The sequence below is a fragment of the Zonotrichia albicollis genome, chromosome Z (genome assembly GCF_047830755.1).
Source record: "Zonotrichia albicollis isolate bZonAlb1 chromosome Z, bZonAlb1.hap1, whole genome shotgun sequence".
NCBI lineage: Eukaryota > Metazoa > Chordata > Aves > Passeriformes > Passerellidae > Zonotrichia > Zonotrichia albicollis.
Window position 1 is genome coordinate 24,719,358 of NC_133860.1, and position 27,815 is coordinate 24,747,172.

The 27,815-nt window shown below is 36.5% G+C and overlaps 1 protein-coding gene across 1 annotated transcript; it reads left to right on the plus strand.

The window, feature by feature from the left end:
- LOC141726997 (solute carrier organic anion transporter family member 4C1-like) lies at positions 1–27,459 on the plus strand. Its single transcript, XM_074532185.1, has 13 exons — positions 1–346; positions 5,190–5,453; positions 9,194–9,388; positions 11,943–12,039; positions 12,934–13,055; positions 13,904–14,019; positions 14,299–14,443; positions 16,277–16,472; positions 19,658–19,811; positions 21,385–21,572; positions 23,136–23,200; positions 24,976–25,113; positions 26,653–27,459. The coding sequence occupies exons 1-13, from the start codon at positions 112–114 to the stop codon at positions 26,775–26,777; spliced, it is 2,040 nt and encodes a 679-aa protein (XP_074388286.1). The 5' UTR covers positions 1–111; the 3' UTR covers positions 26,778–27,459.
- Positions 27,460–27,815: the final 356 nt, after the last annotated feature.

A 27,815-nucleotide genomic window follows, 5' to 3' on the forward strand; every position in this document is an offset into this window, starting at 1 on the left:
GGAAGCACCGCCACATGCACGGCGGTGCTGGGCCGCCGTCGGGGTATTTAGCAGAGCGTTGGGCTCGGGTGCCGGTTGCAACCGTGGCTGGCAACGGCTTTTTTGGGCGCCATGAAGGGCGGTGGTATCGAGAACCCAGCGTTCGACACACTCTCCTCCGACTTCGGCCAGAGGTACCACGCGGGCCCCGCCGGGGCAGGCGCCGGCGCCGCGGCCCCCGCAGGGCCCGGCCCTTACCCCGAGGAGGGGCCCTGCGGGTGGGGTCCCTGCGCCCCCAGAGCTCTGCAGTTCTGCAACAATGCCAAGGGGTACTTGGCTGCTTATAGCCTGTTGGCCGTCTTCCAAGGTAACCTGTGCCTGCTGTCCAGGGCACACGCTGTTCCCCTTCCCGGGGCTGGGGGAGCCGGGCGGGAGCCTGGGCTGGGGAGGGCGGCGAAGGACTGGTCATGTTTTGGGTGGTGGGTTTGTCTAGTGCTGTGGCTGAACAGTGACGGTAATGGTTTGACTAAGGGACGAAAGTATACATTCTTCTGTGCCCAGGATGGGGACGTTCCACAGTATTCCTTGTACTTCATTCCGTTTGTCCTTTTCCTCTTTTCGCACGTACTTTATTGACCACGAAGTCCACGCGCCTGCAGGCTCTTTGCTTCACGCACTTGTCAGTGCTGCATCCCCACTGCCTACAGGGAAATAGCTCTTTTTGTGCACGCACAGGCAGAGGCTTAAAATCTAGGGATTAAAACACCTATATAAAATTGTGGCACCCCACTACTTTCTTACCTGCTTGCTAATTGAATTGAATCCTGGCCTGGTTGTGTAGGACTTTGGGTGAATTTGGAAACAGCAAAAAAAAGTGATTTTGTTCTGTGAATCACAGTGCAGCCATCTTCTTAAAACTTAACTAATGATTTAAGTTGACCTTGGGAGTAACCTGAAGTTTAGCTTGCCCTAAATTCCTGTTTTTCAGCTTCAGAGATTCTTGTCCATACTTTTGGTTTCCTGTAATGATCAGTTAGGGCCTTAGCAAGCCTTAGACTTAGAAAGTAGAAATGCTCACTGAGGGGAGGAGAAGAATTACTGTAAAAAATATTAGAAAATTTGTGGAACTTGGATGCATGTCTGCCAAAGGGAACGACTGGGTCTATATTCATAACCTTTCAACTTTATTTGACTAGCTAGGAAAGAAAAGGGTATTTTCTGGACAATTTGCTTTGAAGCTCCTTGTTGTTACTCATAAAGGAATTTCTACAGAGGCATGGAGGGGAATATTTGGATATTTGATGTTAGAGGAGAGAGCAGCCTGTACCAAAGAAATGCATTATTTGGATGGCTCCATTCCATGGGGAACCACACTGAGGCAGCTGGAATGGTATGGGGAGAATTGGAGACTCTGCTTAAAACCTAGAAGATTTTAACGCTCCTTGTAATGCTTGGAGATTCCTTGCGTGAAGTAGTGCCTTAGTATGTGTTTCTGAGAACTTCTTCTGATTTAATCCCCTTCAGATTCTGATCTTGTCTTAGCATATAGGTTTAGTTTTAGAAAAGAGTTATTTAGAAAATTTTGGGATAAGCCTGTTGTTTCTTGCTTGACTTTGGAAGGTCATGCTATGGCTGGTAGGGTCAGGAGATGATTCCTGTTGCAGTTGTCCTGCCAAATTTGTTTTCTCTATAAACACAAAGAGGTGGGGGGTGGGGTGTGTCTGTGGAAAAACTTTTTACATCATAGCTTTCAATAGTAGCTGAGTAGTAAAATACTTTTAGAATACACACGTAAATTTTTTGGGTGGCATAAGAATAGAGATGGGCAATTAAAAATGCCTTAATATGACACTGAAAAGATTGTTAAAACTAAATATAGTGTCTTGAATATTTCTAATGTGTCTGAATTTCTTAAAATCAGTCCTTCTGTTCTGATCTGATTGTTGAGCTGAATAACAAACTCAGCATACTTTAAAATCTTGGTTGTAGACTGGATAGGTTTCCAACTGTAAAAACAACTTGTATTATAAGAATCTCTGTCCCCTTAGGAGGTTATTTGTGTTGCTTGTGCCACTTGTCCAAATACTGCTTTGGTTATTTAATGCTATACGTACGCCAGGCACCTAATGAATGTAGTTCAGGTTTAAGGCCTTAAAGGACAGAAACTGAATAATTTTTGGTTTGGAAGCAGGTGTAGGCATGGCTATTACAGATCTTGTGACATTCCTGATGTGTTACCTGGATTTTCTGACAAGAATCTTTCCTTTGCTTGAAACATGAACGAAACTGGGTGCTGAAGACTAGCTGCAATTCTTTTTGAGATGTGTAAAACTAGGTTCATCAGCAAGAAAATCAGGCTTGTGTGTGAAACTTTGTGAAAATATTCAGGTCTTGCAGCTTCAGAGTTTAGATAAAAGCACACAAAACACACCTAGGATTTTGAAGTTATGTGACCTAACACTGTACTCTAGTTTGGGTCTACCCTCCAAATTACAGAAACCATCACTGAGGAAGATAAGATATATCTATTAAACTTGCCTAATGTGCCTCTAGAAAAGATTATTTCCTAATGCATTGAAGATTAATGAAGTAATCCATAACACACTTTTGCTGAATGTAAGTTGTTGTCCTAGTCTTTCTAAATGAGTGAACATAGTGGATGATTATCTGTAGTGACCTGGTATGTTGTGAATCTAACTGAAAGCGTATATTTGTCAGCTTATTTTCTAGCTGCTCTCAAAAATAGATTGTTGTCATTAGCACCTGATATGCTGTATTGCAGCTTCTCAGAAGATTTGAGGTGGAACTTAACTCTAATTTCTGGCCATTTCTGTTTCAAGTACGTGTGCAACTTGTATTTGCAGAGCACAAAACACTTGTTTGCCTAGAATTTATTTACATGACTAATACCTGCTTTCTCTGTCGCACTTAGAGTTGCCGAAATGTATGATTGCATCTAGTAATACATTAACTGGATATGCTGCAGTTCACAGCTGTATTAGAAAATAAGACAGAGATTATCTCACTCTTTTGAGTACAAGAAGGACTGTTTATTTCTCATGTCATTAATGATTTTTAGTAAATAAAAAACCAGAACCACAGTTTAAGACTGTCCAGTCTAATATATGTAAAATCTTTGTATATCAGTAATATTTTATAGGCTGATTAGACCTAGTACTTTTACCAAGGCATTTTTAATTGTTACTTTTATGTGTTGTTAAAGCCGCCATTCTTATGACAACTGCAAAACACGTGTTTTTTGTTGAATGGATGAAGAAAAAGAATACTCATGTGTTTTGTGATAGCAAATAAAGTTGGTTTATAATTAATCTGGATTTTGTGTCAGTACACACTCTACCTAAATCCCTAACAGATGTGGCAGGACAACAAGGTTTTGGTTGGTAATTTCTATACTACAGTTTTAAGTGTTGGGATGTCCTTACAAGACTTGGTTTTCTGATCAAGTTACTATCAGTCAGATTCTGTCTTTCTTGAAGAGACTTTAGTGATTAATCACTGGATGATGTAATTGGAGAAGTTATGCTGTCATTCATCACATCTGCGTTTTTACAGATGAAGTCAAATTATCCAGTATAATTAAATGGAAGGCTTTATGAGTTTTAGAATGTAAATTAAAGGTAGTAACTTAAAATACCTGTAAAAGACAATGCCTTCTAGCTCTGTAATCCACTTGCTGTGTAGCACACCTTCACTCAAGTGTTTTAAAGCCTTAGTAGGTGTTGAAGTTCTGGCAGGTGGGAAAAACTTGTTTGTTCATTCCTTCTAGTATTGTTATTTGTATATAATATAATATGCTAGTATTGTTATTTGGTTAATGCTTCTTTAGAGGAAAATAAAGTTGCTGAATGTATAACTAATAGCACTGGAAGGACACCTGTATAGCTGTGTCAATCCCAAATGAATTTAAGTGTGATGACTAAACTAACAGGTGAAATTGTCAGCCTTAATAAAGAGGCCATAGTAGGGTATTGGAACTAAGATTGTGCGAAGAGTTGTTTCCATATAGAAAGCTGACGTTTGGCTATTAGAAAATGGCTGGTTTATTTGGAGTAATTTTTAAATAAATTAAAGTGCTCTATGAGATGTTGAAACTTAGCTCAAGTAGTTGTACTTATGGATGGTGCAAAGCTTGTTGAAAACTAACTTAAACACATTTCTGTCACTAGTCTTATATTCTTTTCTTAGATAGACAATAGAAAAGCATGTTTTAATTTTAAAGTACCTGAAGGGCCTGTGTCAGGGAAGATCCTCATCAGTCATCTGTAAGGTTACAGAACTCAAACATGTTTGTACTTCTGACTCTAAGACTTCTCAAATATTTTTCAGGTATCTCTTTTATTATAGGTGCAGTTTAATTAGACTATAAGAAAGTTATCTGACACCGTTATAGTTACAACTATTTATCTTGTAACTGAATCCTATTTTGGGATTGCTGAAACCAAACTTACCAAAGTTTAACTACCCAGTCTTTTTCACAGAAACACAATGTGAAGCAGTGTAGAAGATTTAAGTTAGTCTACAAACAGTGCTTGTGTAAAAGTGGACAGAGTGTTTAAGCATGCACTGGCAATTGCAAGTAGAACCAAAAGTTCTACTTTCGGTTAATTTTTTTGCAGTTCATCTGTGCTTTGGTAGGGCAGCTTGTGCAGTGACTTCTTTCCAGGTTGTTCTGTAACTTCAGGGAAGTTACAGATTCAAGGGGCAAACCTACTTTGCTTAGTTGAAGTAAATCACCTCAGTTGCTCTGAAACAGTTGCAAAGAATTATTGAATAGCTTTACACTTTTTTATATTATGGAGGATTCATGTTTGTTCACCTTCTTTTATCTTCCCTTTGTGATGGCAGGGAAGTTGGGTGTTTGCAGTAAGTAGAAAACTATGTCCTGAACTTGCTTCAGCCATAGCATGTATTCTAATGCAAGTTATAACTTTGACTAAAATACCTTTAATTTTTAAAGTGTCTTGTGACACCGTAAAGCATTCTGTTTGAAAGCTGTGCTTCAGACAAATACATAGGTCCTGTACAATTTGACTGGCTAAGCTGGCACTGCATTACCTACTATGTACCTGTATCTTATAGTTATAAATACCTTATAAAGCAGCCTTGTATAAATATATATAAATTTAGCTCTGCAACTCTATTGAGTTAAAGTATCTTTGACTAATTATCTCCCTTTTTTATTTTTGTAGGTATTGTGGTAAATGGCCTGATTAACATTAGTATTTCAACAATTGAGAAGCGTTACGAGTTGAACAGTTCCCTCACTGGTTTAATCTCTGCAAGCTATGATATTGCTTTTTGTTTATTGTCACTGTTTGTATCTTACTTGGGAGAAAGAGGGCACAAACCACGATGGCTTGCTTTCTCAGCATTTATGTTAGGACTGGGCTCACTTGTATTTTCCTTACCACACTTCAGCAGTGGAAAATACCAGTATGGAAGTAAAATTGAAGGTAAGCTTACAGTTGTTTTGAAAATTAAACTAAAAAATTTAAATCTCTGCATTAACTTGGTGCAACTCCTTATTTTCAACTCCTTACAACATAGTTAATCTCTCTCAATGTCCTAAAACAGGGTGCTATCTGTAACTGAGAATTGATTCTTTGAAATCTGGAAGTTCAAGAGCTGCCTCTCTGCACAGTGAACTTTATTTTTCCAGAAGGAATATGAGTGTCAATATCGGTTCTTGCTATGAAGCAGCATTTGAAGAAAATGTTTTTTTTCCTTGCCTTGATGAATGCAATTAAAATTCACTAAAGCAAAAATTATGTGGCATCTCTTAGGAGATGGAATCAAGCTAGGTTAGCAAGGTAGGGGAAATGTTAAAGTTGTTAATCTTGCCATCTTACCTGAAGGTGACTAGTGCTTGCATTTCTTTGTGGTTTTGAACTATTAAAGGCATGTTGATTAATTCATTAACAAGTTTTTCTAAGTTCTTTTAAAATACGTTGATTTTAACTTAAGGATTTACTTGAAATAGAGAAGAAACAAGCAGTACTGAACTGTACTGAACAAAGCAGTACTTAAGTCATGGGTGTAGCTATCCCTCAGTTCTTAAACTTTGTTCACAAAACAAGACTTCACACAGTGTGATTAATGCCAACTATTTGTATTTCAATTTAGTGGCACACCTATAATACAGAAATGTTTAGATATGTTTAAAGCAGGATGACTTAATCTTTTAGGATTGTCTTCTAATTGCAGTCCTTAATGAAAATTATGCTTTCAATGACTAAACATATTAGAGTGCTCACTAAAAAAAAAATCAGTAGCTATGAAGAAACATGATGAAAGCTTGTTGATCCTCAAATTGATATCTTCAGTAGTAATCATTTTGTCCCCTTCTATGAGCTGTCTACCTGTTAGTCTAAAAAGGTTGGCAAGCTATTTTTTCCTATCTAATTGATGAGGATCTGAAATGGAAGTTAACTGAACAAGGTCAGAAGAAAACATCTTTACTGTTTTGGGGACTATGAGCAGATAATTACTTGTTAGCTCTTGGGAGACGGACAAAAGGGTCCTGGCTCTGTTACAGTCCCATTGCCCTGTAATTTTGGTTTCAGTATTCACCTTTCTACTGCACTTTGATGAAGGGGAAGCTGAACTTAATACATAATACATAAAAGTTTGATTTTTTTTTTCATTTGGAACAAGATACTGACAGTGTGAGAGAGTACATTACCAGTTATTCCAAGTGATTTTCCCCCTTTCAAACAATTTTAGTTGAAATTCCAAGGAGCGTGTTACTGTTTTATCCAACATCCATCATTCAAGATGGCTGTATATATTCATAGCTTTATTAGGTACATGTTCCACATGGAGTTTTGAAACCTAAAAGGAGTGGGGAATTTTTGAATTGGCATGTGTTTCTTCACCATAGGTGACAGCTTGCCTGCTGTTTTGACTGTTGTAATGCAGGTGCCTATGCTGTGCTGGTGGTGAACACAGTCTAGATCTTAAGCTGACTTAAACAAAACACTATCAAAAATAAATGACTGAGAGTGCAGGGAATGTCAGCACTGGGGCAGTCAAAATAAATCTTCAGGTACAGTGTAACAGCATCTCTTAACTGTCAAGTAAACCACAGCACAGGTTTATGTGTTGTCTGGTTTAACTAGTTCTGAGGTTGATGAAACATTTTAGCTATAGAATTAGTTGCAGGATTTAATAGCACCACACCCCAAAAGTGTTCCTTTTAGTTATTTGTGCGAGGTGCTTATAGAGATCCTAATTTTTTTTTAAATTAAGCTTGTATTTTATGCTTGTATTAAAATCCACCACTGATTTTTTTCTGAACAGGCCTTATAAGGCTAATTTATTTATCTTAATACTACTTCCTAGAAATAGTCTAATCCATTTCATTTTGAAAGATTTGCTAATCAATTGTCTGCCTATTATTGTTTGGGGTTGGGTTTTTTTTCTTTGGGATTGGGTTTTTTGGGGGGGAGGGAGTGGAGCAGCGGAGTTGGTTTTTTTGGCTTTGTTGGGGTTTTGTGTTTTTTAAGACACCGTAAAATGTGTTTTCTATTTTCCAGAAAGGTTTTAGACTCAAATTTGTAACCCAGGTACAACCAGCTGTTTGTTCTGGTAAATTTCCAGGTTGCCTGGGCTGCTGGTGCCTCAGCTGGCTGTGGTATGTGCAGTCAAGTGCTCCCCCTGCTGCCTTAACAGAATCAATTTAATTTGATTAATTAGCACAGAGGACTGTGAGAACCACAAATATTAGAAGCAGTGTACCTTTAAACTTCAGTCTTGGATTTTATTTTAAAAATTAAACATGTTTCAGTATGTCTGTGGCAGCAAATGAGAATCCTAGTTTCTCACTTGACACAAGGAAAATAACTTCATTGTGAAGCCAGTCAAACATTGGGACAGCGTACTACTCAGGATACTTCCTAAGTCGAAAGGAAGGAAAACTTTAAAGACTCTTCCTTTTGATGTGAGGTTTTCTTATCCCACATGTTGGCCTGTTTGTGTGCAATGGCACTGTATTGCCTGTGTCTGCTAGAGGAAGTAATGATTTAGGTAAGTTTTCTTTAAATACCTGGTGCATGGCTAGCACTTTCTTAAGCTTTGGTTTGGGAGACCATAGTGTGGATTGATCTTGGCTCTTCTATGTGTAAGTAAAAAGTGTTCTCAGATGTAAAAGGATCTAATAAAAATAAAAGCTGTAATAATTTTGTAGTGAAATAGTGTGAATTAATCAGTCTACTTATCTGATCTGGATGACATTTTCATATATTTGTTTAGTGGGGCTCATTACTACCAAATGGATGGGTTTATCCTCCTTCTTAGGGTTTTATGCTCTTATGAGGAGAACCATGGAAATGTTTCTCCTACATCTTGTCCCTTGGTATTCTGCTACCAAGAGTGCAATGATAGCAAGAGAAAGGAGAGGACAACATGGTACTACCTGTTTTCAGTTCCTCTTTTCTCTTCCCTCCTTGTAGTGCCAAATATTACACCAGCAGACACAGCGTTACGCTGCTGTACCACTGCTTTCTTTTTGTGTGTGTGCATAAATGCAGAGGTTTTATGTTAACTTCTCCTTTTAGAGGCATAGCAGTGTGTGTTCTGTGAGAGAGTGGTGTAGGTTTTTAAGGTTTTCATAGGCGAACACTTTCAAAAGACTGAATGTGAAGGAAGGATTATCTTTGCTAATGACAGACTTCACTTTCTGTCAGGCAGATTTCTTCATGTTGTGCAGGCTGCTCTGTCACCTAAGAGTGGGAGTTGTTAGTGCTCCTCAGAACTGTTATAAGGTGCAGGCACACAATGAAGTGTCTGTTACATGGAAGTACTCATAACCTTTGAAATGACCATTTGACAGGTGGTTGGTTGTTTGGTTTTTTTCATACAATAATTTCTGGTCAATAATACTTTCAGTAAGCCAAAGCATATTTATAGGGCCATTTGATTCCTGTTGCCAAAGCGTATTCATAAGGCTATTTCAATCCTGCTTCTTCATAGAGAGGAAAAAAAACCCAAGCCCTGCTAATAAATCTTTTGGGGGATATGATATCACAGAAGGCTTGGCACTGCAATATTGGATATATTAACAGGTGTGAAAATTAAAATAGGAGCCTGGCATAACAGCATTCATTGTAGTTTAGCTTTTAGTACAGATTATTCTTCAAGTTGGACTGTGAGTTAGGTAACAGAGTTTTAAAGTCTTGCTGTCTCTGTTTTTCAGACACGTGTCAAACTGCAGAAACCACCTTTGCTAATGCCACTTGCAGTGCCAGCACAAGCTCTCCACTTCGCAACTATCTGTACGTCTTCATCCTCGGACAGCTGCTGCTGGGAGTTGGAGGAACTCCTCTGTATACTTTGGGGACATCTTTTATTGATGATAGTGTCCCAAAACACAAGTCTTCCCTTTACATAGGTAAATTTAAAACTGTTTATAGAACACTGTCTGCATAGATTATAGACTGCAGTGCATTTTAAGTATTTTTATGAATTCGTCTAATTTTAAAATTTTGTGATTATTACGTATGTGCATGAAGTATTTCTACATCAGTTACAATCCAATTTAGATCCTAATCTGCTCTAAGTACCAAGTCTTATCAATTTTCATTTTGTAGAGCACCCTCGTGTTACCTTTTCATGTCAGTAACTGAAAATTGTTAAATTCATGTAGCTTTTCTGTTAAAGACAGAATAAGTTGTAGCAAAAAACTTACACAGTATTTTTCAACACCTGTAACTAAAAAGTATCAGTCAGGTCAGTAGCTAGATCATATTATATCCTTTAATAATTTAATTTACTTACCTTCTCATAGTAGGCTGTCCACTCAGTGCATAAACACTGGTGTGTCTCATCTGATCAATCCCGTTCTCTAGCCACATACAAATTTGGCACTTGGCTGGAAGTACAGAGATTGCCTCACTGGGACTGTTTAAAAGCTAAGGAGTACTAATACTTAGCAATGGTTTTTAATCATTTTCAGTCACCATTTTCTAGGTTATATGCCATTTTATTGCCAAGTTCATTGCAGTCTATGTGTGTTTTCTATGGGTATGAAGATATTTATTTCCCCTACCTCATATGTAAGCTGGTTCAAAACATGTTATCTATACTTCTTACTTGCAGGAGGAAGTCAAAACATCTCAGGTTCCAGGACTGTATTCAGACTAGAACAATATTTTAAGGGGCAAAATTGAAATAATTATCTGTTTGCATGCAAATTTTTCACAGTTTTCCCAGGCAAGCTACTTGATTTGATGCCAACAAACAGGATAGGTGCCTATGACAACTCTGAGATGAAAAAGACAAGTTTTGTTTTTGCTGTTTCTTTATTTTGAGAGGGATGATATTGCATTTTTTCTTCCTCCCCTGAATCCAGTGAAATAAATAGAGCAGAATTAGGGTTCTCTGCATAAATGGGGAAACAAGAAGTGACATGAAAACTTAGGAGGAGAATGGTGTCAGTGTTTATACTTTTAGAAAAAGATCAATACAAAAAACTAATTCATGCACAGTCTTCAGGCAACTGAGTTGACTTCAGAAGAGCAGTGTATTCTGCCTAATATAACAAAACTGGAATGCAAGTGAGTGGGTAGGTAACTAAGCCTTGCTTCATGCAATGTGTTAAGTATTTAAGTATATTGTGCTGCTTTAGCTTTTACAAGAAGGCTTATGCATTGCAGAAAAAAATAACGAAGCCCAAAAAAAACCAACCCACAAAACAAAACCAAAATAATCCCAGAACCCACCCCTAAAATGGTCTGTAAATAGCTGCCAGCACCTTTTGCTGTAAGCCTGCAACTTATAAGTTGGTATTTTCTTTATCCTCTATATTGGGTGCAGGTTCATGAGGACTGGTACATCTACAACTAAAGCTAAACAATTCCAAATGTATTTAAATTGAGTGTGTGGGAGAAAATAGGCACTTTCTAAGCTCAGTTTGAAGTTCTATAGGATGAATATGAACTTAACTTAGAAAGTTCCTGTGACCATGTCACTGTTTCTGAAATGTAGGAAAAACTGGGATATATCTACGCAGTATTTAATTTTACTTACTTGACTGTCACATTGTGCATTGCTTTGTCCTCTTGCACCCCTGTCACCCTCCTGGCTCCCCCATCATTTCCTCTTACTAACTACAGGAAAATTAAGTACTTGTGATCCTTGCACTTCAGAAACAAATGAGAAATCCAGATTATTCAACCTGGGGAAATGGTAGGAATGCATGTTTACTAATTAAAGATGGATCTAGTTGCTATTAATTGGAAGCCTTAATTTGCAGAGACAGTGTTCCTGCTGTCAGTGAGTGCTAAACTGCCTACCAGAAATGTGTCTGATAGGCCAGAAATGCTATTGTGACATCAAAAAAGTCTTATACTCTTTTGTAGGGTATGGTTACACCTGCAACTTTGCAGGTTAGTGATTTCTTTTTTAGGGGGAGGGGGTTAGGGTGTTTGTTTTTGTTGCTTGTTCGAGTTTTTTTCTTTAAAACTGCCAGGAGCTGTTAAGAGCCTTGGCTTTGTATTTTAAGGCAGATATTACTCCAGTCACACACTTTGATGTAACTGTCTTCTTGAAGTTACATCTAGAAAACAACTTAAGATTGAAAAATAGAAATAAGAAAGCTCTTAAAGATTGTGGTTAATACAGTTAACAACCAATGTTCATAATTTCACTATTTTTTTCACTAGTTATTTTTTAAATGTAGGCACAAAATGGGGAAAAAAGCAATCTAATAATGCTTAAGGGTGCAATCAGCCTTTTGCTGAACCTGAAGCTTCTGAGAGCTGCAAATTTCTTTGTTGAGGCTTAATTATAGATTTTGTCTTCTAGGTGCTACAACTGTAGTGACGGTAGAAGAACAGGTTGACTTACAGAAACCCTTTTCTCTGCAGTTGACTTAAAAATGTTATTAAAAGAAATCTTAAAAAAATAAAGAAGTTACCATGAACTTGATGTATTTTCTCTTCTAGGAGTTGGCTATGCCATGTCTCTGCTGGGTCCTGCTATTGGCTATGTCTTAGGAGGGCAGCTGCTTCAAGTTTATATTGATATTCAGATCCCAAAAAGGCAAGATACAACTTAGTTTATTGCTTCCTATTTTCTTTTTCTAATATTTTTTACTAAAATATTCAGCTTTTCTCCCTGTGAGGAGAAAATTTTTCAGAAAATACTGTGTTTTCAAAAGCTTCATTAACTTGGAAACAAGTTGCACTTGAAAAGGCTTCATGTTAGTGAGTTACTTCCTAGAGTGAGTAGTGACTCCATTGTGTGTGGAAGTTTCTCTGTAGTGCAAATAGTTAGTTCTAGCATTTAAATATTAGCTATTCTAAACCTCAGTAGCAAAAAATGCTTTTCCTTTTGCTTAGTTGTATATTCGGGGTTAAACCTCCATCTACTGATGTCTTGTGGAACTGTTTCCTTGAGATGGAGTATTAGGACTAGGATTCTTAACTCCTAGAGAAGAGCTTGCTAGAAAATCTTTGTGTTGAATAATAGTCCATTTTTTAAAGAAGTGTTATAAATTGTACTAATAGTTAAACCAGCAGCTTCATTTACACTTTTGTTTCTTGTGTTTTAGAGCCTTCAGATTGATGCAATGGCATTCTGAACTTCTGAATTGGTTTTGGTATAACTCATTGATTGAGGAATCTTTCTAAATCCAGCATTCCCACTACCTTCATAATGCTTCAGAATCTTGAAATCAGGGCCATAGAATAGTCTTTAAATTGGAATGACATTAACTAATGAGTTGAAGGCTACATTTGGTAGAATTCAGTATTTTTATAATTGCCCAGTGAAGGTGGTTTAAACAAGCAAACAATAAATTTAATACATATAAAACTAAGGAAAATAGCAATATTAAAAGGCTTTATTTTAAAATGTATTAAAAGGAAATATTCCAACTCACTAAAATGTGAAATTCAGAAAGGTAAACCTGCTTTTCCTGAATTACTTTTCCAGTACAAAGATGGATCAAGATGACCCACGTTGGCTTGGAGCATGGTGGATAGGATTTCTTGCATGCTTTTTTGCAATTTGGCTTCTTATAATACCTTTTTCATGCTTTCCAAAGCACCTACCAGGTAAAGGTTTAGCAATGCTTGGCTACTTTGAAAGAGACATTTGTTCATATTTTTGGGTTATAGAGTACTGAACCGAATGTTTCCGGTTTGATTTTGTTTCTCAGTTAACTGTCTTTGACTAAAATCTGAGGACTAGTTTGTTTGTTTGTTTGTTTTTTGTTTCCCCCTCCAATATGCAGCCTTTAAAACAAGGTGAATCAGCTAGAGGGAGGATCTCGTGTATGGTGGTCTTGTCCATGGCCAGGGGGTTGGGAATAGATGATCTTCAAGGTCCCCTTTCAACTCAAATCAGCCCGTGATTCTGTGATTCTCTATAAAGATGGACTGGACTGGAAACAAATACCTAAGTGTGGAGACTGGTGGTCAAAGTTTGAAAGGTGCTTGTAGCTAAGCACCCAAGACTGTATTTAAAGCTTCTGTGTTACCCAGCAAGAAGAGTGTAGAAATTCCATGAGCATCCAAAGGGACTTACTATGGTAATATTGAAGGAGAAAAATGATAGAGGAAAAGAAAAAGAAAAAATAAAGTAGGAAATGGAGAATGTGAGGATGATTTAAAAAAAAAGGAGCTTCAGCATACTCTGAAGTTTTTAGGATGTCCCTGATAATATCTTCTTGCAGCCAAGCCTTTCCAACGTCCAATGAAAGTATAATGCTTTCAACAAACATCTTTGTTCAACAATACAGTATTGACCTCTTTAAAAATCTGTGCCAATAAAACAGGCAAGAAGACCTGTAATATCTGAAAGCACTTTCCCAACTAAAGGAAACAAAAGTTTTTGTGGTTCACATTGTCTAAGAGTGCAGGTATTCAGTGTTTTCATTGTTGATAAATATGACTGTTTGTAGGAACTGCGAAAATTCAGGCTGAAAAAGTCCCTGAAACTCATGATGATGGAGGTCAAGTACTGGTTCAGACCAATGATATTGGACAAAGTTTTAAAGACTTTCCTATGGCTCTCCTGGTAAGAAAAATTTCAAATTTGCTAAAACTGAATATATTCTGAGAAATGAAATTATTTTCCAGATGTTAGAGACCTATAGAAATGGCTTATTGTGTTGTGAAAGGGAAAACTTCAATATTACTGATATCTTAATGCACGTTCGTTTTGTTGATGCCTGAGATTGTTAGAAAGGCATATTACAGAAGTTCCATTTCAGAGGATCTCCTTTTAAAATATAATGACTTTAGTTGGTACCAAAATCAAATAATTTTTGGAGTGTATGATAATTTCTCCCCATAGATACTCTTGAGGAATCCAGTGCTCATGAGTCTAATAGTAGCCAGCTCCTCAGAAGCTTTAGTTGCCACTGGATTTGCCACATTTCTACCTAAGTTTATAGAAAATCAGTTTGGAAAGTCATCAAGTTTTGCAGCAACTCTTGGAGGTAATATGGCTTTTTAATTTTAAATCTTATATATATATATTGTGTTGAACACTTCATTAACATTTGAGGTGGAAGATTATATGGGTATCTTTTTTGTTTGAGATGTTTGTGAATGTACTTAGGTGGAATGCAGTAATCAGAGCAGTACTTTTGTTATTCTTGCCTGCCCTTAAATACTCTAGTATTACTTAAGTACTCTACATATTCAGAGTAGACTGAGGATTTTGAGTGCTGATGAAACTTTTAGTTTACTAGTAGTTTATTCTTGGTGAAAAACATTTAATTTTCCTTTTTTGAAATTGCCTGAAGAAGCAGTAGTGTCTTAGTCCCTGCTAAAACAATCAAGATGAAGAGCAACTAGGGAAAAAAAGCAGTGTTTATCACAAATTAGAAGTTGATTTTGCCTTTCTCTTCTTTAATTCCACACTGACATTACAATGAGTTTGCAATAAAATGACTGATCAGAATATGTAGTAAGTCTGTGATATAACTGGCTCTGCTGTAGTTGGGTTAGTGTCACCTGTTTTTATCTGATATGCAGAAGTAATATGTAGGAGAGAGCTTCTATGAAAAACTGAGTACTGGAGGAACAGAAAACATCAGATGGAAGAGCTGTGCTCAGTAGACTCACGTTATTGACATAATTAATTCTGAAGAATAGCAACCAGATCAAGTCAGAAATGTCCATAATGCAAACAGATGCTTGCAATATGCAGATTTAATATTCATAGAATGTGTCTTGCTAAGCTGTTGAGTGCTGCAATATAACTGTGGTAGTTGAGCTGCTCTTTTTCCAACAGAAATGTGTTTGGGAAAGACCTCCTAAATTACTTCTCTGGGCAATATTAGATAGTATCATTGCATCAAAACAAATAATCTGTATTTTTACATAAAAACACATTGGAATATATGCTCAGTTGTTAACCAAAGACTAGGAGTGAAGTGAAAAGCTGTGTTGCATTTTTTGTCCACAGACCTTGATTGAATGTTTTTGAGTTGAAAATATTGAGAGCGCCTATTAAATGTACAGCTTTAAAGAAATGCCTGCAGTAACGTTGAAAGCTGGCTGTACGTGAACTGAGCTAATTAGTCTAAGCATTACCAATGATTTTGGAAACTATTTAAACTGTCATTGACTGTGGTTTGCGGAATTCCCAGGTCTGTGTCCTGGGCAGTTTTGTCACTGTACCTGAACTGTTTGTAAAGTTAACTGTCTCAGGTTGGTGCAAGTTATACTGAGTTCTGTGTTGTATTATAGATTAGCCATATAAAAATGCTCAGTTATTTATCTGGAGTGCAAAGAGGATAAATCATGGTGGACTATATAGACTCTGACAGTAAATCTGACCCACTGATCTAGACTTCTTTAAATCTTTCAGTAGATGTCTTCTTGTATCTTGTGTTTCTTGTATAACAGCGTTTATGTTCTTTTATTAACAAGTTCATAACAGATGTATAAGAAAGAACATGGACATGTCAAAAACCACTGAAAGAATGAAACAGGATTTTCTGTTTTTGTGGAGACACCTACTGGTGTTCAGAGATTCCCACCCCACAGTGCTCCTAAGTCTTCTAGTTTGGCTGTATTGAAGTTGGGTTTTGGACAACTATAAATTATACTTTCCAGTTAAACCTCTGGAAAGGCTAAAGGTGATGTAACAGTACAATAAATTGCTCATGTAGTTAGATTCTGGTAGTATGGTTTGAAAGCAATATCACATGGACAGCTTTTTGCAGGTAACTGTTTTGATGTTTGTTTTTCTTAGCATAAAATTGCGTCACAGTTAAGTCTTGCACTTTTATGTAACTGCTCCTTGTCTTGTTTTCCTCTAGGACTTGTACTAATTCCAGGAGCAGCACTAGGCCAAGTCATAAGCGGTGTCTTAGTTTCCAAGCGCAAAATGGATTTGAAAAGCATAATCAAGTTCATGATAGTCACCTGTACAGTGGCCTTAATATTAAACACAGTGTTTTTATTTGCTAAATGTGGGAATGAACCTTTTGCAGGTGTCTCTGAAACATATAATGGGTAAATATATTTTAATGCACTCTTGGCTTTCATATAAATATTTATTCAATTGCCATAGTTTCAAATAGTACACACCAGCAGTATTTAAAAGCAGAAGGAGGGCAACTAGCTATTCCAGAAGTCTGCTCTCAAGTGGTCAGTTATCCCATCATAAATTAACAGGGGCAACAGCAGCTGTTTGAAGGTCTATCAAAGAGCTAGATGGGGCTGTGCAAGATAATTCAAGTAGTCTGGTACTTAGGAACTGATAGATGCCATTTAAAAAAATCATAGGTGTCAATTGTATGCTGTGCAAGTTGACAAATAACTTATTGTTATTTATTGTTTTCCCAAATCCCTTTTTATTGTTTTCCCAAATCCCCCATTTTACGCAAAGGCTAGATGCTGCTATCTTGTATAAAAGCATAATCTGATGGTTCTTCTCCAATGCATAAAGAGACACTTGAAGCTAAATGAGATGGGGAAGAGGAGTGGTGCAGTTTGCTGACACATTAGCATGATATGTACCATGAAAACAGAGAAGATGGGTTGGGGAGGAAATTGGTTTTGTAGCCTCAAATGCCCATGCAAGTTGGTGGAAAGTAGAAATTTACTGGTATGCAAAAGTATGCAAAATGAATCAACAAAGTTCCATACACTGGTGACTGAAAAAAAAAATAAAAAACCTTGAAGCCCAAAAAGGCCCAAGTTATGACTCATTCTGATTTCATCTTTACAACTTGCTATATAAATTGACAGTATATTTAAAGGCCAGTGTTGAAATTGGATGACTAAAATATGGCTTTGCGACAGATGACTCAGACAACTCAGAACTGTGAATCATAATTCAGATTTTGGCTACAGAAAGGTTATAGTTACATATGTAGTGAAATAATCTGGAGTCATCAATAAAATGCTGAAGATATAGTATAGAAAATGGTATATGAAATTACCTGTGTTTTTATATCAGGTCCTATTGTAACAGGCAGCAGACAAAAGTTACAGCTGAACTGACTTTCATCCTAAGTTAAATACCACTAGCTTATGTTTTACAGTTTTGTGTAACTTTATCAGTTATGTAGCTTAACTGTTGCTAAAGGCTACTTATCTACAGCAAGTTAACCAAGTTGGAAGTTAACCAGTCCTGAAATATATCTCTTCCCTTGGTATCCATTATAAGAAATGGCTCATTTCTACCTTATGCAGTGTTACTGGTTGGCTTATACTTTACTGGATGTGTGCATCAGAATAGTTAGTGGCATTAATACAGTGCCAGTTCTTAAACTGTTTTCCATACAGAAATAAAATATGTTTTAAAAGCAGTAGCTGTTTTAAAGCAGAAATTTTAGAAAATAATAAATGTGTAAACTTGTGCAAGAACAGCCAAGTTCTTTGCCTTCATGCTACTGAACAAATGCTTCTGAATGAATAAGTTGTGAGGCTACTCTGAGGGTTGACTTAGAATTTGATGTAGATTTTTGTCGAGAATTTAAAGAAATCCTTCATGGCAAGCATTATCTTCTTATTGAAAAATAGCTCAGAAAAGTGAGAGAAGCTTTTGCAGGTTTTGTCTCAGAATTATATGAGTACAGGATCACTTGTTTGTGTTAATGAAAACAGCATCTTACTTTTAGTAACACTATTTATTACTAAATAGGCTATCAGCAGAACTAGCATAATTTTGTCCAGCAGGCACTTCAGGGAATTGCTTTTGCCAAATTCTATTGCCCAGTGCTTCCCTTAAAACTTGAAGGAACAGAAATGCAGTGACTATTTCTGTACTTTATTTCCATGTGTCTCTGGGTCTCTTGATTAAAAACTCCTATAGAGTTTTTTAATGAGCAATTGATGGTCTCATCAGCTAGATTTTTTAGAAAAGCCAGGAGTATCTTTTTTGTTTTATTTTTCTCTGACGGGGTATAACTAAGTGTTCATTCCCTCTTTGGAGGTCAGGGAAAGAGACACTGCACATGTGAACAGGACAAATGCCACCAAATTGATTAAATATTTCTAGGTTTTGCATGCCTCTCAGGCTAGGAAGGCACTGAATGTACAAATCTGATTAGTGAATTTGCTTATGGTGCAATGTAGTTCATTCTTGGTACTTAGAAGAATTGAAGTTAGTTTGCTTAGGCTTAAAGCACAAATTAATTTAGTGGAGTTCTGCTGAATTACAACAAAATGGTTTTTATATGTAGTTGTGATGTCCCTTATATTCCATTTGAAGTCTGACTGTATGTAAGCTAATTCCTACATAAACTGTTTCTTCTCTTAGTATTTTTTTGTAATCTCAAATTCTCACAAATAAACATACCTTTAGATAATTAATGTGGAACTTTTATTTTACAGTACAATATTTAAACTCCAGTGGCAGTGCCAGAACTTGGTTTTAGCTGACTGAACTTTTAAGCTGTGAAAATTCTTTACTTATTAATGAACTACAATTTGAAAATCAAAGGGTGTTTTTATTCTCTCTGGTTATGCCTTAGGACAGTCCTCACACAAACCAATGTGATCTTTCATGCTAATAGTACAGTGGGACTACTTCAAATAAAACCGTACGATTACCTGTATTAGAAGTAAATTGAAAGTAAATGTAGTGTGCAAGAGTTAAAGTAAACTCTGTTATTAGTTATTCCTTAAACAGCCAGAGGAAATCTTTAAGGTCCTTCAGGGTGTCATTGCACTCTGCATTTAGCGTGTACAGTTGTCTTTGTGCTCATACAATTTAGATGTCTCCATGGCAGTGTTAGAAATAGTAAAAATAAGGTGGCTTTGCAACTGGACTCAAATCAAAAAAGGGGAAGAACGTTGGAGTATGATCAGTAGAATAAACAACTCCAAATACTGGTTTTAATCTTGTATTTTTTTCTTGAAATTATAAATGGAAGAAATTCAAATACCTAAGTGGGAGGGGGAGGATGATATAAGAGTTGGGCTGAGATGCAGAATTTTGTAATCTCTTTTTTTAAGTGGAAATTGGAGGAATAATCTTTGGATAGAATAACAGCATAAAAAACCCTAGGTGTATAATAAATGGAAAATCCAGATCTCTAACTACTGTGCTTATTTTTAAACAACTAAGTGCATAAGTAACATGAATAGAGTATTTTACAATCTATTATGCTATAAATATTGCTTTACTTGTTTACATATCTTCTGTTTTCCAGTTGCTTTTAAAAAGCCTATTAACTTCTGCTTTTCAGAACAGGCACTCTGTATAACTTAACAGCACCATGCAATGCAAACTGCCGGTGTTTGCGCTCCGTATACTACCCAGTTTGTGGCAGTGATGAAGTCCAGTACTTTTCTCCCTGTTTTGCGGGTTGTGCCTCATATCTTTTAAACAACATGAAAAAGGTACTTTATGCAATGAAGATAGCTGATATGGTTTGTTCTGGTTTCCTGTAAAATGCACTGTGTTTCAAGATGTCCTTCCTACAATACCAAATATAGGTTGTATTTAACAAAATCCAGCAATTACAATACACAGTTCATTTACGGTACCAGTGTGACTCCCACTGCTGATCTCTTAACATGTTCACTGCCACAGTGTTGGGCCTCCCCAGTTATTGGGAAGGTATTCATGGGTTGAAGCCAGGTCAAGCCCATTACTCTCTGAAATGTTGCTGGTAGTTGTCTAGCTTTTTATACTGTGTGTTGAAGTGAGTTACACTCCCTTCCCTTCACCACCCCCATGTTCATGCTGGTCTGGCTAACTTAGGAAAATGTTTCCACTCTCTTAATGAACTCAGAGAGAAGCATTTACATCTCTTTTGATTTGCTGAAGTGGCACAGTTGTTTGTTTTTTATATAGCTTTCTTTGCAACATTTCTGGTCATTCACAGCCTGTGTTGTTCTGTGAGTGTTCTGGGCACAACAGTCTTTCCCACCTCTGGGCCTTCTTTTGTTGTAAGGGTTTACTGGTTAGCCACAGTGTTTCTCATTTGTGTGATGCCATTCTCCAAGTGTACATCTACCAGACTTCCTAATGCTGAAAATAAGTTAAATCTAAATGTACTTTAAATAGAATTGACAATTGGCAAAGTCAGCAATTGTCTTGAGGTTCTGAAGAACCTGCAGTTCTTATCTAGATCTTTAAGCAAAATGCAGTGTTTATTGTATACATATACATGACAGCCTGCTTCCATGAGTTTTGAAAACTTGAAGCTCAGTAGCCCCTGATGCAGGAATGGTAAGCTGTGGAAGTGCCTAGGTTATTATCAAGCCTTCCTGGAACTGAGAGGCTTTCTGTGCTTATCTCTTCTAGTACAATAGACTCTTGAGAAGGGATGTGGGAGCAGTATAGAGAGATCCAAAAAAAAAGCAAGCTGACCCAGGAAAGGCCTTTATATACTTTTATATTAGAAAATGAGAGAAGGTATTATCCATAAGAAAATGTAGGAGAGTAACTACTTCTTGCAGTCAAAATTTCACACTTTGTTGACATGTTATATTTTTCTTTGAAAACAAACTCTGTGAGTTTAGATAAAGAGCATATTCATTTGCTCACTTGCATATAGAAGTGGTACTATATTGCTTCTGTGCTTTCCTGCTAAAGTCTGAAGTGTAGTGCTTGCCTCTCTGCATATGATTTGCCTCTAACCTCTGCAACTTTTTTGAGTGTAGCTAAAAGCTTACAAAGCATACAAAATGGAGGCTGTCACTGTCTTTTTAGGTCAAAAATCCAAAAATACTTTTTGCTCAGGTGAGGTGGATCAGTCAAATTCTGGTGAGCCAGTTTTAAAAATTAATCTTATTTTCATGTGCTCATCAGGAAATTAACTGTTTCCCACATAGTAAAGTCAGTGTTTATTCTTGTCTTCTGTCATGCAAATGTAATTGTAATTCTGTCATGTAAATGTAAAATTTACCAAAAGGTGTCATTTGTGACATTCTGGGAGCTAAATTTTGTCTTATAAATTATTCGTAGACATACCACAACTGTTCCTGTATTGGGAAATCAAAAAGAAGAAATGGTTCAGAAGACTTTCTCTATGAAGCCGTTCCTGGGAAATGCCCAACAAAATGCAAACTTTTACCTTTATTCCTGGTCTTCTTCTTTTTTGCTGTTGTTTTTACATTTATGTCTACTACTCCAACAACCGTGGCCATTCTCAGGTACATGTTTTGGTCTGCAAGAAAGGTGACATTCTTTTGAAAACTACTGTCAGTGAAATACTTAATTCTTTTGCTTTGCAATGTAGTATTTTAACAAGGTTATGTAGTAAGCAAGCAGTACTTTAAACAGAGCATAGTCATACCACTGTTCACTCTTGTTAGTAGACGAGTTTTGAAATTATTTTAAAAAAATCTCTCTAGCGTGCAGCAAAGTCCATTTTATGAATTTTGAGCACTCTTGACTGTTCTAATTGAAGCAAAAAGGAATAAATGTGCTTTGTGCTTTGATCAAGAAAATATTTGTCTAGCCTGTTGATAGTGTGGTCATTTCAAATTGTGTCAGGAAAAGGACAAAATAACAATTAATCTTCTATTTTCTACCTTAGATTCCTGTCTCAATTCAGAGTTCTAGCTTGAAAAATTGTAGTTTGTCAAGAACTGTAGACTATTTCCCATGATACTGATTTTGTATGTATGGTGGTCACTAATATAAAATGTGATAGTGAGTTAACCAGTGGTTTTGCTGTCTTCCAAATTGCTGAAGCTTATATGCATGAAATATAGTTTTTGTTTGTTTTTATTTTAAAAATGTGCTTCTCATTCTGAATTCAGAGCTCTTTTCTGTTTGTTGAAGTCAAACTACAGGTTTGACTTGTAGTTCTAATACTTCCAGTAAAAAGATAACCATGATGCAATAGCATGTTGCTTTGTGAGGATGTGGCTAGATGCCCTTTGGCAAGAGGCTGAGGAAATCGGTAACATCCTACCAACAGAGCTTTGTAATAGCCTTGTGTCCAGGTTTGGTGGGAATCTGGAATTAACAGTTTGTCATTAGTGTGGAGGCAGAATAGCATAAAGTTCTGCATTATCTTCAAATTTGAGCTGACATAGTTTTATTTCAGTAATTCTAAGCAGTAACATTTGGATATTTGAATCCTTATATAATTCAGCTGAAATAGTGGAACAGTTTTTTATGAAAAAAAGGACTGTAAGTAGATTAATTTTCAAAGATTAATTTAAGTAGCTAAAGTGTCAGTAAATTTTACAGTATATTCCAATGTCTTCTCTGTAAGCCTTTTTTGTGCAATTTCAAACATAAATTCATATATTCATGACAGTGTTCTACTGCTAGAAAAAAATCTACTGCATGATGTGGAACTCATTCTCCTTCTCTTAATTGCCTTTATGAATAATAGAATCCAACACTTACTTCTGTATGTATAGTAGCTCTGGATTGCATCCTAACACTATTTTAATTTCCTTTCCATTGTTCTGTGGAAAAAATGTTTATATCAGAACGCTGATAGCAAGCTTCCTTTTTATTTATACTATTTTGTTAAACTAGTTAAATCTAAAATTTCTTGATGGGCTACTGGTGTTTTTTCTGTCTTTTATCTAAACACCATTTTAAGTAGTTGGGTTACTTGTTCTGCACGCTGGATTTATAAACCCTTCAGCATTTAACAGGTTAAAAGAGTATATAGAGAAAGCATATTCACTGAGGGACACAGCACAGAAGTAGAAATTGTTTACTCTGTCTTAAACTGCAAATCTTGTTTACAGATGTGTGCCAGATAAACAGCGTTCATTTGCTCTTGGAGTACAGTTACTGTTTCTGCGAATACTGGGTATGACTTTCTTGTTGAAACATATGCCTTTGAGTAATCTTCTTATTTGACATTTTTTTCTCAACTTTAAAATAATGCCTTAAAAATCTTTCAGGGGTGCTTGAAGCAGTCTGTCATTGGCTTATGGAATACACTTGTAAGGTTACATCTGGATTCAAATTCATTGTTAATAGGGCATTCATGCTCTCTTCAGCCTTTCTCACTCTTACAAGCACAAGCCAAATAGAGGTAACTGCCATTCTTTCAGTAAAACACACCTGGTGCTCCTTTCCCCAAAAGAAGGCCTATTCTGAAAACTGAGATAAGAAGAACTGATGTAATAGAAAACAGTTTCATGTAACATCTGAAATCCAGAAGTTTAAAAGAAAAATGAATATGTAGAGCCTTTCCTCTTCTTCTTCCTTTAAAATGTCTTTTACTAACTTCAGCATTTCTTAAGATAGGTAATTGTGCATAATTATTTACAGAGTATAATGTGGGAAGTATAATACTTTAATTCCATATCTAAGCATCTCCAGCATTTCAGTAGGACAGATGAATCTTTTTAAGTAAAACAAGGGTAAGCATATGTATTTTCTGGTCCACAAGCATTTGAATTTTCTCCGGCATAATGAAAATTCTTGTTTTAGTAGTAGACAGTTTTTAAATGGTATATTTAATTCAAGACTGGGACAAGACACAGTTGCTGATTGGACTTTCATGCCAGTATTTAGTACTGTAGCCATTCCCTCTCCTTTCAGATTACAGTATATCTAACACTCGCAGTAATGAGTTCCGCCTTGCTGTATTCAAACTGTGATTAATATAAGTTATTCTGCTGATAAAGTGTAATAAAACAAACATCCCCACAGGTAGAAATAAGCTGGAAGTCTGTGATCAGTGTTGTATAAGGGTCCCTCTGATTCACTTAACTTAGAGCTCAGATATTTATGCTAGATCTCGAACTCCTGACTTCACTGTGGAGTGATAGAACTTTTTGCACTGCTTGTACTATGGCTGAAGAAGGCAGTAACAGCGTTACTTACCCGCAAGATATTTTTGCTGTAGGCTTTAAGAATCGCACAGGCGTTTTAGGCTGAAGACCTAGTGAGGGACATAGCTACTTGGTTAGCTCTAGGAGAGTTTAGGCCTTGGGTAGTTGGGTAGACATGCAGTGATGTACCTGGTATGTTTATTCTAAAATTGGCTGTACTAGGATGCAGTACACTTGTGCATTATAACACACAGAAATCACATGGAGTTAATAAAATCTGTACAAGAATAATTTTAAACAGTGCTTTTTTTTGGTGAAATTTTTACTGGAAGCTTTGCTACATATGAGGAAAAGGGAGAAATGTGTTACTGAACATTTAACATAATTATATTTTAGTTCTCATAATTTGGAACAGGGTGGTGCGTATGATCAGAAGAAAGGAACTTTTTTCCTTTCAGTTACATTCCTGATTTCTTGATTAGTTTTTTCACCATTGATTTTAATTTTTTTTTCCAGTGAATACAGAGGAAGTTAAGAAGCTCAAGTCTTTGAATAAATTTCTTGCTTAACAAAGTGAGAGCTGTATAATGAATTCACTCTCTGCATCCTACCTGTTAACTGAGAGTATTGCTAGGTGCAGACTTACTATGTAATATGAAGCCTATGACTTTGATTAAAATTGTTACATTTAGTGTCTGGTTCTCCCATTTTATCTTCCCCACCAGCTTAGCATTTCACTGTATGCATGAAAACTAGTATGTTAAGTAACTCAAACATTCTAATGTGTTGCTCTGTTTTTTAGGTTCTATTCCTGGACCAATTTTGTTTGGTGCTGCTATAGACAACAGTTGTACTCTGTGGGATATTGATGAATGTGAAACTAAAGGAGCTTGCTGGGTATATGACAATGAAAGAATGGCTTATTTGCTCATGGGCATAAGTAAGTCTTTAATATTAAATACATATACTAGGTAATATATATACTGACCTTGTCTGCTAGATGGGGATTATTTTGATATAAAACCTTACACTTTTTATTTTTGGCAGCAGTGTTTTTTAACTTACTTTCATAAATGATCAGCAAAATATTACGGAAGGAGAAACACCACAGTAAGTAAACCCTAAACATTACTTTAAAAACTCCTTTAAAAATTACACAAAATAGTTTTGGTCTTTGATCTTGCTTCATTGTCATACTTATTTACTAGATTTTTAAGGGACTGGCTCACACTTCAGTCTGTCTTCAGGGCAATGAGCATGAACAGGGGTGTGAAGATGATGAGAGGGATGGAGCACCTCTCCTATAAAGAAAAGGCTGAGAGAATTGGGTTGGTTCAGCCTGGGAAAGTGAAGTCTCCAAGCTGACCTTATTGAGGCCTTTCAGTATCTGAAGGGGAGCCTACAAGAAAGATAAATGGAGAAGGACTCTATAAGAGAGAATAGTGATGGAACAAGGGGTAGTGGACTGAAACTCAGAGGGTAGGTTTTGGTTAGATATTAGGAAGAAACTGTTCACTGAGAGGGTGGCCAGGCATCGGAACAGGTTTCACAGACAAGTTATAGATGCCCATGCCTGGAAGCATTCAAGGTGTGGAGCCTTGAGCAATCTGATCTAGTGGAAGGTGTGCCTGCCCCCAGCACAAGAGTTGGACAGACTTTAGATTCCCTTCCAACTCAAATAATTCTGTGATTATCTGGGTTGCCTGTTGGCAGTTAAGGTCTGGGGAGCCTTCTTTCTCTTTTTGTATCTCAGTTCTTTTCTGTAAGTTATATAAAGTTCTTGAAAATATGTCTGAACACTTGTCATTTCTGATTGTTTAACAATTTGTTCCCTTCAAATGTGTGGTATATATGCCAGTGGGAGAGAGGGTGTAGGCTGAGCTTGCATGAGATTAAGTGCTGATGTCCTGTCTTCTAGCAACTGTGATATTTACAGTGTGTGAGCTGAAGTACTGATGTCTAATCCTGAAACTGAAAAAGCAGCAGTCACAACTTGAGGATAAGGATCTCAAGGCATATTTGTGATCAAATACAATCCCCCTGGTTTTGCCCTTCTCCTTGGCCTACCAAGTTGTGCAAACACCTTTCTATAGCCTTCTAAGACATCTGACCAGAGAATACTTAAGAGATGTTCTATGTGGGAAGCTTTAGTTTCTGGAAAAGAGAATACTGGTATAACAAATTACAGTACTGAAACAAGAAATAAGAAAGATTTGCACTTCAGGCTAGAATGGGGTGAAGAAATACAGAACTGGAGCAAAGCAAAAATTGGCAGGCAGGTGAGTGGTCTGAATTCAGCTGTATGACTGTCTTTATCTGCCCTTTGTCATTCATGTAGAGTACATTTAAATGAAGGCTGTGAATTTCAGTCTTACAGGGTGTATGTAACTCACCATATGAAGCTTTATAAATGAGTGAAACACTGCCTCTGCTACTGAAAGTGAGTGTGATTAAAAACTCTCCTGTTCTTTGCATTCAGGTACTGCTTGCAAAATCATCACAATCATCTTTGTGGTCATGGCAGTGTATTTCTACAAGCCTCCACCATTAACTGAAGCCCTGCAACAAAAGACGTCAGAAAAGATATCTGCTATACACACATAAATTATGAGCAAATCAGGGACTTGTGAAAGAAAACTGTAAAAATAAGCATTATTACAACACTTGTACCAAAGTTCTTGTACACCGTTGCCTAAATATAAAAGATCATATTCAACATTGAAGAACTTGAAATATTTTGAATCTGCGCTATTCTCTAATTCATTTAGTATTCCATTGTGGCTGTCCAAAGAAGTCACACTGAAATTAGCAGTCTAATTTTAAAAGTCTAGTATGAAACTTAATTGAAGTAAGATGGAATACTCTGATCATAAAACAGGAAAAATAAAGTGAACTGAGCTGTGTTTATCCCTAAATGTTACTGTAGTGGGAGAAAACAGTTGACTTGGTATATTGAAGGGAACTGTGTATGTTTAGAGAGGACTTAATGTGCACATAATTTGGGCTAGTGCCTTTGGGGATTTTTCTGTAGGAACACTTGGCAAAGTGCGAGTTTGGCTATGTTTTAGAAATATTTTTACATGTTATCTTAATGGCATAAGTTTATATTTTAATATTTGTAGGAAGATGTCAATAGTTATGATAGAATAGCTGGGTTGTAAAATCAAAGTATTTGTTAATTTATGTACTTGAGTTTGTCTGGATTATATACAGAAAGTTGCTGTCCAGCTGCTTTATTTAAGCAATCTAAAAATGCTTCTATAAAATTTTAAAATAAAACCTATTTTCTTACTGCATCTGTGTATGCTTTGTCATTTCCAAATGTGACTGAATTCTTCTTGATTCCAAGAAACACAGTGATGAAGGGCTAGCAAGAATGTGTATGGAAGCGTCAAAACTAAAATATGGCTTCATTTTCTTTCTGACCTAAGTTTTATTAACTTATGAGTCATGTTATTAAAGCCATATTTGTATAGCACAGTGCAATTGGTCACAAGTTAGCCACTGTTACCAGACATTAAACAATGTTGCCTACCTCTGAGTATCATTCAACTTTGACAGGAAAATTTTAATGAGTAAGATACCCTCTACACTTGCTTTACTTTGGTAGTATTTTTTTTTCCTGTTGCATTGATTGTTCAT

Bases quoted from the DNA above. Each gene is read 5' to 3' on its own strand.
- LOC141726997 (XM_074532185.1), top strand. From the start codon at position 112: ATGAAGGGCGGTGGTATCGAGAACCCAGCGTTCGACACACTCTCCTCC. The intron at 12,040-12,933 runs GCAAGATACAAC...TTACTTTTCCAG, and splicing joins GATATTCAGATCCCAAAAAG to TACAAAGATGGATCAAGATG. The intron at 23,201-24,975 runs GTATGACTTTCT...TCTGTTTTTTAG, and splicing joins ACTGTTTCTGCGAATACTGG to GTTCTATTCCTGGACCAATT.